The 11376-nt window shown below is 48.0% G+C and overlaps 1 protein-coding gene across 1 annotated transcript; it reads right to left on the minus strand.

Moving 5' to 3' along the window:
* Positions 1 to 1172: 1172 nt before the first annotated feature.
* Positions 1173 to 3923, minus strand: LOC141006733 (uncharacterized). The gene is made up of 4 exons (XM_073478954.1): positions 3462 to 3923; positions 3000 to 3205; positions 2063 to 2177; positions 1173 to 1584 (listed from the first exon to the last, which is right to left on the minus strand). The coding sequence occupies exons 1-4, from the start codon at positions 3921 to 3923 to the stop codon at positions 1363 to 1365; spliced, it is 1005 nt and encodes a 334-aa protein (XP_073335055.1). The 3' UTR covers positions 1173 to 1362.
* Between the last annotated feature and the right edge of the window lie 7453 nt (positions 3924 to 11376).

Below are 11376 nucleotides of genomic sequence, written 5' to 3' on the forward strand. Positions count from 1 at the left end.
GAGGGCCGAAACAGAGCTGCGTGTGAGTGTTTGTTTTTCATACCATAAAAAGATCATATGATCATATGGCCACATAAAAGTCAGACCAGTTAAACCAGATCAGCGATGGGGAGGAGCAGCACGAGTGAGTCACATTGAACAGCTCAAATCTATTTGCTCACCTGTCCACATCAGGTGTGGCTGCTGCTGCCTCACACGCTAATGTCTCTCTGATGAGTGTTCAGCCAGTTAAAACAGTGGAGCCAGGTTCATCTCAGTGAGAGAACAGAATGATCGACTGTATGAGAAGCTTTTAATCATCTGTAAATATGATTTATGAATATATATACTGAGTTGTAGCCCTTAATGTTCTTAATGACTGTTAATGTAAATGAGCGAGACAAGGCTGAGAGCCCCTCAGACTGTCAGAGACAGAGAAACACTTCCTGTTACACTGAAGGAACCTGAAAGAGAAGGAAGGGTCATTACATCACTGGATCTCTCTTTGAGGCCAGTTGCTATTGAAGTCTATGGGAGATGATGGAGAAACACACTAAAACCCAACATGTCTACGTCGTATGATTCTGATGAAGGAAATGAAAGAAGACTCTTCAGAGAGCAGGTTGGAAAGCAAGATCCAGTGACGTCGTGACCTGTCCTTCTTTGTTAGGTTCCTTGTTACACTGCAGCCCGGAGAAAGACACAAGAACCAGAACCTCCAACAGCAGCAGCTCAGCTGTCCCGTTCAAACTAAAGCCGACACTTAGCAGAAGAAATAACTGACACAGTGGAAGCATCCACTCCTCAGCTGAACCTTCTGCCCTCCCCTGTTTGTGTGACGCCTTGTAAGACGCTGTTCAGCGATCCTTAACAAACTTCACCTTCATGTTATTTATGTGTCTATGATTTGAGCATTTGAGTTTTACTACGTACAGTGAGTTGGATCAAAATGGAGGTTTTCTAATGAGCTCTAAGACGTGTTTAATATAACGTTTGTTGTGTAAATCCTCACGTTAAAATATTTCAGCCAACTGTCACATCATGACAACATGTTTAATATTTAATATTTAATATTTAATATTTAATATTTAATATTTAATATTACGATCGGCTGATAATGACAACGGGTGAATGTTTGACTTTTCATTCAATATAACAAACATTCACAGTGTTTACACAAACAGGAACCCAAACAGAAGAAGCACTTTACCTTTATTGAATAAAGCCATAAAACAAATAATATGTGTGTGAGGCCCTTTCATCGCTGCTTGAAAATGAATTATTAATATTATTGTCATTATTATTACTGGTTATATGTAGACTACAGTTGTTTTACAGCTGTTAGTATTTCTAATATTCATATTTCATTTATTATAGTTGTTGTTATTGTTGTAGCTTCTGTACATCTTCATGCTCGACAGACGACAGACATTCATTTAGCGGCTCAGCTCTCTCCAGTGGTGAGGAGTCGTCGGGCCACAGATCCCTGACTGACTCTGCAGCTTGTGAGAAGGTCTCGAACTCGTCAGAAGGTATAATTGGAGGATAAGCTCCGCTGCAGTACCTGAGGTTCTGTCTCAGTCGGGCAGAATCAAAGTTCAGCACCTGAAACAGAAAAAGAGACGATGGTGAGCAGCAATGGAGGAGTTTGGTTCACCAGTCTGTCCACTGGACAGAGCTCCAGGAGCAGAGGCTGCGTTAATGTTCATAACACATAAACTGAGCTGAGCTGCCTTCTAATAATGAAGCTTGTTAACATTATGAAGTCACGTTGGAAGTGGAGCCGAACCGACCCGTTCAGCTCCTCTCAGCTCCGAGTCAACGGACGCGTTCAGCACCAAACATATGACAATGAATTGTATTTGTATTATCACAGATAACCAGAGAAATAAATCTAATGAACAAAAAACTGATTATTCTACTGAAGATTATTTAGTTTTTTACTTTCTTCAATAAAAAAATATTCCCTCCCCGTCACCTTTAAACAAAACCATCACTTTAAACAAAATCATCACTTTAAGTGAAATACTGAAAACCAGACTCAAACACATAAATAAAGTGAGAAGAATGAGCATGAAGGTACCTCTCTGTCCACATGCAGGGCGACGGCTACATGATCCCAAACATAATACTCAGGGTATGGCCCGACATCCCTCACTTTCATCTGCTGTTCATCAGGATTCAGGACCAACTCACACCTGAGAGAAAACAGACACAAAGGAAAGATCTGAACCTTTTGACTCAGTTCAGCTCTCCCTGCTGCGTTACTGCAGCTGTGGCAGCTGAAGAGAGTCAACCACAAATCGTATCCTCCAGGTCCCGGTCCTCCGTCCACAGACCTTCACAGGTGAAACACCTGGATGCAAAACAGCTGAACACCGAACACAAAGACTTGTGTTACCGGCTCAAGGTAACAAAACAAACAGCAGGCGAGGCTTGGCCACAGTTTCACTCCGTCGGGTTTTATTCCGCGAATAAAGCATATAGATTCTTGAACAATCTCAACATCAAACAAAACCAAAAGACAAAGCAAAGCTTTCGCACCGCCACTTCAAAGACCAGCCCCACTTTATGTCCTCGGTTGGGAGACGCCCCGCGCGCTGGCACATCCCCATTTACGAACACACGGGACCAGGCCAACAAGACGCGAGAAGAGAAACAAGGTTACTGCAGAACATGGATGAGAGGCCCAAGGGGCCGTGACACTTGAGAGACGTCCTGTAAGAAGTTTTACTTTTTTAGCTGTGTGACTGTATTTTTCTGCTAATCCAAGAGCATTTTAAAGTTTACTTATCTTAAAAAGTAGAATTTTCTGAACCCATAAAGAATTAAAGATTGTAATCTTAAAGGTAACTAGTAACTAAAGCTGTCAGACAGATGTAGTGGAGTAAACTGTACAATGTTTGCGTCAAAAACAAAGTATAGAAGTATAAAGTTGGAAAAAATGTTGATACCCAAGTAAAGTAAAGTAAAGTAAAGTAAAGTAAAGTACTTCAATACTTAAGTACAGTGTTTATTACCTGTGTGTCTCACACATGGCCTCAGGCCTCCAGGTGAAGCAGCCGTCTCTGTAGGAGCAGACAGAGTTTGGGTCGTCAGTCAGCAGAGGACGGTCTGAGAACTGCTCCTGATTGGCTGGACTGTGCACCAGTATAACGTACATCACTTCCTGTTTGTACAGGATGGTCTCGTACACCCGCATGACGGGCTGAGCACCGGAGCAAAACTGGAACCATAAAAGAGGTTTTAGTGGAAGAGTCCTCACAAACACTTTCATCAAGGTCTCTGTGTCACGAACACAACACACAGACCACATCGCCTTCATTCACTTTAAAGGGGCACTACGTAGTTTTAGAGAAGAAAGTTGTAATATTTACAATATTAATGAGGTAACAATACAAACTTTTGTCCATAAGTGAACCAACAAGCTGTTCTCATTTCTTCAACAAAACTACAGCCTGCTCCTTTAAGTAATCTACTACCTGCTGGCTGTAGGCCTCCAGCACCTCCTCCAGGGGGAAGGTGAAGCGGTACGAGCCCAGCCTGGAGCGCTCTGAGAAGGCCGGGGAGGTGGCAAACTTCCCCAGGAAGCTCTGCTGCATCTGGACCTGCTCCTCCGTCCGGTCGGGGTAGGTCGTCTCCAGGAGCCTCCTCTCAGCTGATGTTATGTCATCAGGCCCCACAGCCAGACTCCACCACAGCAGAGAGCCTCCATATGGGTTCCTGAAGCCGTCATCCCTCCTGATGCCATGTAATCCATCTCTGTCTGTGTCGTGTTTCAGATGAGACAGATGAAACTCTGGTCGGGGACAGGCAGGAATATTTTCTTTGAAGAGGTATTGGTTCACCAAACCCTTTGCTTCCTCCTTCAAATCCCTCAGCTTCAAGTGCCGACCTTCATCATGATGTCCCTGATGTTTTCTTCTGTTTTTCTGTGTGTTCATGGTCTGATGGGGAATGAAGTAGATGAAAAAGACAAATTAAAAGCCTTTACTGTTACTTGACTGTCTGCTCGCTCGTCTCTGCTCACAAGAGGAGTGATCTCTGATCTCAACATGGAGGGTATATTAACTACAATGAAGAGGTGTTCACTGGACGCTGTTTAAAACTGTTTTACATAAGCAAATCTCCCTGGACTCAAATTACACTATTCAAGAGGGCCGACACGGAGCTGGGTGTGAGTGTTTGTTTTTCATACCATAAAAAGATCATATGATCATATGGCCACATAAAAGTCAGACCAGTTAAAACAGATCAGTGATGGGGATGAGCAGCACGAGTTACCATCACATTGAACAGCTCAAATCTATTTGCTCACCTGTCCACATCAGGTGTGGCTGCTGCTGCCTCACACGCTAATGTCTCTCTGATGAGTGTTAATAATAATAATAATAATAATAATAATAATACATTTTATTCATACAGCGCTTTTAAAAACTCTCAAAGACACTTTACAAGAATAAAATACATACAAGAATACATAAAATCAAGTGCATGGTGCATAAAATCAAGTGCATGGTGCGATAAAAGGAGAAATATGTAGTAAAAAGAACAGTGTATGAGGATATGGATCTGTGCAGGTTTTTTAGGGAGAACAGGTTGAGGACAACGAACAGCTACAGGTGCAAATGAAAAGCGGATTTGAAGAGGTGGGTTTTGAGTAATGACTTGAAGGTGGATGAGTCTGGGCAGTCGCAGATGTGTTTGGGGAGGGAATTTCAGAGGGAGGGGGCAGCAATGGAGAAGGCTCTGTCCCCCAGGTACGGTGCTTGGTCCTGAGGGGGGGTGAGAGAAGGTTAGCGTCTGAGGATCTGAGGTTTCGGGAAGGAGTGTGGTGGTGGAGCATGTCTGTGAGGTAGGGAGGGGCCTGGTTGTGGAGGGCTTTATGGGCGAGTAGGAGGAGCTTGAAGTTGATTCAGTGTGGGACAGGGAGCCAGTGAAGGTTTTGGAGTACGGGGGTGATATGTTCACGGGAGCGGGTGTGGGTGAGGAGGCGGGCAGCAGAGTTTTGGATGTATTGAAGTTTATTGAGGACTTTGGAAGATGAGCCATAGAGGATGCTGTTGCAGTAGTCCAGTCTTGAAGTGATAAATGCGTGGATGAGAGTCTCAGCTGCAGAGAAGGAGAGTAGTGGGCAGAGGCGGGCGATATTTTTTAGATGGAAGAAGGCAGTTTGGGTGAGGCGGCTGATGTGCTGTTCGAATGAAAGAGTACTGTCCAGGATAATGTCAAGGTTACGGATGGAGGGAGAGGGAAACAGGGGTGATGTTGTCAAAGCTGAGGGAGAAGTTCTGGGTCGATGTGGTGAGGGGTTTTGGGCCGATGAGTATGATTTCAGATTTGTCACAGTTTAGTTTTAGAAAGTTTTTTTGCAGCCATGATTGTAGTTCTGACAGGCAGTTTGTGAGGGTAGAGTGGGTGGCAGGGGTGATGGATTTTGTGGAGATGTAGAGTTGGATGTCGTCAGCGTAGCAGTGAAAACGGAGACCATGACGACGGATGATGGAGCCAAGGGGGAGTAGATAAATGATGAAGAGGAGAGGACCAAGCACTGAGCCCTGGGGGACGCCTTGAAGCAGGGGGACAGTGGAGGAGGAGCAGTTGTTGACATGGATGAACTGTTGTCTGTCTGAGAGGTAGGATTTGAGCCAGGAAAGAGCGGAGCCGGTGATGTTGAGAAATGTTTGTAGGCGGGACAGGAGGATGTAGTGGTTGATGGTGTCGAAGGCTGCAGTGAGGTCAAGGAGGATGAATATACTGAGGTGGGGGTCCAGACCAGAAGTGGAGTTTTTTATCTTGGTGATAATGGGGAGGAGTCAGTTAAAACAGTGGAGCCAGGTTCATCTCAGTGAGAGAACAGAATGATCGACTGTATGAGAGGCTTTTAATCATCTGTAAATATGATTTATGAATATATATACTGAGTTGTAGCCCTTAATGTTCTTAATGACTGTTAATGTAAATGAGCGAGACAAGGCTGAGAGCCCCTCAGCCTGTCAGAGACAGAGAAACACTTCCTGTTACACTGAAGGAACCTGAAAAAGAAGGAAGGGTCATTACATCACTGGATCTCTCTTTGAGGCCAGTTGCTATTGAAGTCTATGGGAGATGATGTAGAAACACACTAAAACCCAACATGTCTACGTCGTATGATTCTGATGAAGGAAATGAAAGAAGACTCTTCAGAGAGCAGGTTGGCCACTGATGTTTTATCTACACGTTGTTCTTCCCTTGACTTGGAAACGCTCGTGTTCACTGTGTAGCTGCAGTCTCATCAGTGATATTTGGTCGGACCTGCCCTGTTTGGTCATGATATTATCAGCCCCGTCAATCATTTTGGGGAAAACATCAGCGGTTAGACTTAAAAAAAAAAAGCAAGATCCAGTGACGTCATGACCTGTCCTTCTTTGTTAGGTTCCTTGTTACACTGCAGCCTGGAGAAAGACACAAGAACCAGAACCTCCAACAGCAGCAGCTCAGCTGTCCCGTTCAAACTAAAGCCGACACTTAGCAGAAGAAATAACTGACACAGTGGAAGCATCCACTCCTCAGCTGAACCTTCTGCCCTCCCCTGTTTGTGTGACGCCTTGTAAGACGTTTCAGCGATCCTTAAGAAACTTCACTGTGAAGTTGTCCCACATTTGTTAATTTCATAGCGACCTCTTGTGGTAGCAATTCCCCCTGTACGTTATTTGGGGCGGATGTATTAACCTGCCGGATCTTCTTTTATATTGATGCCGTTGTTTTGACTGGTGAAGCTGAGCTGGTGAGTTAAGAGATGTATACAAGTGATTACAACGTATGTTGAATACTATAAATATGTTCATGTATGCGGATTATACAGTGGATAATATGTCCGTGTCATTAATATTGTGGTTTTGTGTTGTTTTGTGTCATTTCAGTTGATTACCTGGCAAACGGCACGGTTACTGTTCAGGTGCTAGTTAGCATGTGTAACAGGAATGCTCACGTGAAAATAAACACGGGAAAGACAGTGATCGGTTGTCCGAGCTTGAGTGTGACACTGTTTCATCAGTTAAAGCACCCTATACGGTGGGAGTTATTGGATCAAGGTAGATGGTTTAATAAAACCGTACAGTAATCAACACTAAGCCAGCCTCGTGACGGAGAAGTGGAGGTCGGACAGTGTCAACTACAACGAACTGCAGGAGGCTAACGGGAGGAAGAAACCCGGTGGAGCGTCCCGGCCGATCGACAACGCCTCGGACTCAAATTAAGCCCTTGCTTGGTCTGTGACTGTGCTAGAGTGACTTTCATTGTGACTGTTTAGCGCGACGGCATAGGATAAGCCGATCGCCGCAAATGCGCTGTGTTAGCTCATTAGCTAGCCGCTAAGCTAACGGAAGTGGGTCGCCGCCATCTTGGTACAGGTATGGGGACCGGAAGTACGTCATCAAAACAAAGTGAAAGAGAGAGGGACAATAAAAGTCAGCATGGCGGACTGTGGAGAATTAAAGAAAAAGCGTTCCTATGCACAAGGGGTTTTTAATAGGAGGGCAAATGCCAGTGATTTTAACGTGGACCTTTTAAATGAACATGACCTCAAACTTGAACTGAGGGCACTCAAGGGCAGTTATGAAGAGATCTGTGATTGCAGTTTTGATTACATTGCTGTTATGGAAGAGGAAGACGCAAGTGGATACAAAATGGATGTAGCTGATGTGAAGAAAAGGCTGCATGATTGCCGCGCAAAGTATGAAGACACAGAGATGAAGGTAAAAAAGACATTGTGGTCCCGCTATGCATCGGGTCAATTTGGCAGTCTGAAGGCGGACCTCAAAGACGTGTTTGGTCAGGCTGAAGCGCTCCAGTCGGGCCACTTGACCCATGAGCAGTATGATTTAGTGCACACAGCATTAGAGAGCAGAGTCGTAGCACTGGAGGAGTTCGTGCAGGACTGGGACCGCTACGTCGTGGAAAAAGAGGTGGATGACATGCGGGCCTGCCTTAAAGACTGCAAGGAGAAGAGAAGAATGACTATAGTTGCATTGACTAACTACATGCGCCAAAGCAAAAGGTCAGCGCATGGCGACCTTGGTGTTCTGGCAAGCGGTGAAGAGGACGAGGAGGATGTTGACGGCAGAGACGATGGACAAGGCAGTGGGGACAGTGGCACGGCACAGGATGATGGGATGCAAAGCCACCAACCCAACCGCTGCTGCGACTGGCAGTGCACTGGATGATAATGTGGACCATCCTGATGGGGCACAAGGCACGGGCCCCCCGTCGGGGTCTCCACAAGCGCCACCGCAGAGGCATCCACCACAGTGGTCCATGAGCCCAACATTTGACCCCAGCTTCTCTAGCACACCGCGGCAGCAGCGAGGAGCGCACGCTGTGCTACCGGATAGTGTTGGGGCAGGACGGAGCATGACTGCCACTTCTCAGGGGTTAATCGGGCCCAGGATTGCGCTCGCACCCCTATGCCTACCAAAGTTCTCTGGAGACAGGAGAAGCTATTGGCGATGGAAGAGTAACTGGGGGACCCTTCAGGCATTAGCTGAACCCACAGGCTCCCCGGAGTGTAGGCTCTTTCACCTGCTGGACAGCATCGTTGATGCTGTAAAACGCGAGCTCAGGCTGTCTCATTGCCGTACTGTGGAGGAGGTCTTCCGGGTTTTGGAGGACTGTTATGGGGACATGTCGCAAATAGCGGACGACATCGTACTGGAGCTACAGGATTTACCAGCTGTGCGCAACAACCAACCAAGGGAGGCTTTGCAGCTGATCCAAGCGGTGGAAAGGGCGCTGTTGGACCTTATAGACTTGGGTTGTGAGGACGCCATAAAAAACCAGCTGGTGATCCGGTCACTTGAAAGTAAGCTGCCGGACAGTATGAAAGAAAGGTGGCTTTTGTACCAGTGCGACGCGGCCAGCAATGTCAACCCACGTAACCGGTTTGACAAACTATGGCAGTTCCTGAGAGATCAGAAGACGGTTCTGGTGCAACTGGAGCAGTTACAGATCACCAGACGACCAAACTCTGCCAGAGCAGGTGAACTGAGCCCTCGCGAAAAGCCAAAGGAAAGACCGGGGGACCGAAGGCAGGAGAGACGTTCATTTACCAAGGCCACGGCAAGTGAGGCGAGAGGAGAATCAGCGCAAGATCCTTGCGGTATGTGTGGTGAAGAGGGGCATACTGGACGTTTATACCACTGTAAGACATTTAAGAAAGCCAACCCATCAGAGCGGAGGGCTCAGGTAAAAAAGATAAAAGCCTACCCCAAATGCTTGGATCTCCATGGGAAGGACAGTCCGTGCAATAAAAACTTTCTGTGTCGCAATGACGAATGTAAAAGAGGTGACGCCCCTCCAGATCACCACTTCTTCCTGTGCCTCAAATCACCAGCCAAAAAGGACACCACTAGGGGAGAGACCAAGGGGGAAAAGAGGTGAGAACCCCGTGGTCCAACCGAAGAACAAGAGGCTTTGTTTGCTAGTCTAGGTCTGACCCCGGAGCAGCTGGAGGCTGTTCGTAAGGCCTGCACAAATAAGGTGTCCTCAACAATATGTGCTGGCAAATATCTGGTGGATAAGAGTGGACCGGAGGAGCACCCGGTCTCCGATACCAACTATATCACTCACCAAGCAGCAGAGAGGCTTGGATTGTCAGGTGAGCAAGTCACACTGGTCGTATACGGTGTGGGTGGTATGGAGGCGAGGGTTGAGACAAAGAGGTACTGTGTGAGCATAAAAGTAGCCACAAAAAAGGGGACATGGCGGCTCCATGAGATGCTCTGCTATGGACTAGAGGAGATCGCCAGAGTGGACCATACAGTGGACTTGGAGCGCCTGGAGAAATTCTTCCCAGGTGTTGTCAAACCAGGGCAGCTGACCCGCCCGGAGAAAGTTGAGTTACTTATCAGTACCCGAGAAGGTCGCCTTGCCCCTCAGCGGATGATGAGGTGTGGCGATCTGGTGTTGTGGGATGGTCCACTCGGAAAGACCGTCAGTGGCGTGCACCCGGACCTTTTTGAGGACATTGAGGTGACCGCGCGCCACTCATCGACCCACTTTGCATGCTCCATGAGGGCGGAGTCCAGGAGAGTCGAGGTCCTCCATAACTACTGCCCCAAGCTAAAGAGCAGCGTGGAAGTCGGAACCACGGCTGCATGCAATGCTGAGATCGTCAAGTGGCTGCAGTGGGACAGCATCGGGGCCGTCTGTGACCCTATGTGCGGTGGGTGTCGGTGTGGAAAGTGTGCCCCTGTGGGGAAGGAGATGTCACTTGCTGATGAGAGAGAGTTAGAGGTTATCAGGGGAGGACTGACCTTCAAGTTAAGCGACAAACACAGTGACAAGCCCCACTAGGATGCCAGGTACCCCTGGAGGGAGAATCCTGCTACCCTGCCGAACAACCGCGAGGCTGTCAAGGCGGTGTTCCTGAAATCGGAGAAGCGCCTAGAGAGGGATCCAAAGTGGAAGGAGGCTTACACAAGGCAGGTGCACGACATGATAACCAAGGGGGCCGCGATCAAGCTTTCCAGGGCTGCGATGGACAGCTGGAATGGAGCTGTGTGGTGGGTGAACCACCTGACAGAACCCAACCCACACTCTGTCTCCACCCCGGTGAGACTAGTCTGGGACAGCAGCTGGGAATTCAGGGGTGTTAGCCTGAATGGCATCCTGCTGAAGGGCCCAGACGTCTTGAACCCCATCCGGGCGGTCCTGCTCCGTTTCCGGGAGGGGGAGCACGCGGCGGTTGGAGATGTGTCCAAGATGTACAACTCCGTGTGGTTGGAGGATCAGGAGGTGCATGTCCGTCGCTTCCTGTGGAGGGACTCTCCGGCGGATGACATCGAGGACTACGCCGTGGTACGTGTGAACATGGGCGATAAGCCGGCTGGTTGTATCGCCCAGGTGGCCATGAGGGAGACCGCCCACCTGCCACAGTTCACCGACAAAGTGGGAGGCAAGGCGGTGTTCCCACTAAATCTGAGACTATCGTGTTGCCCAACCAGTTACGTGATGAGGACAACAAGGCCCTGGGAGTGGGTTACCATGTGGGGGAGGACAAACTTTTCCTCATGGTGGCCGTTAATTTCTCTGCAAGGAAGAAAAAGATGCGCACCGAGCTCGACCTCACCATGGAGGATATAGAGGAGAAGACACCGGATCCCCTTACCCGTCGTATGTTGCTGAGCCAGGTGGCCGGGCTGTATGACCCCCTTGGTCTGGCGACGCCCCTGAAACAGAAGGGCATCATTCTTGTCAGGAGGGCCTTTCAAGAGGCCGGGACATTGACTAAGGATACGTGGGACAAGCCACTGTCTGGTGAGCTGCGCGGGAGGGCGATCGAGCTCTTCAAAGAGTATGTCCAGCTGAGTACCATCACTTTCCCCAGGAGTATTACGCCTTCTGGCTGGCTGGGTAAAC

The sequence above is a fragment of the Pagrus major genome, chromosome 13 (genome assembly GCF_040436345.1).
Source record: "Pagrus major chromosome 13, Pma_NU_1.0".
In the NCBI taxonomy this organism is placed as follows: domain Eukaryota; kingdom Metazoa; phylum Chordata; class Actinopteri; order Spariformes; family Sparidae; genus Pagrus; species Pagrus major.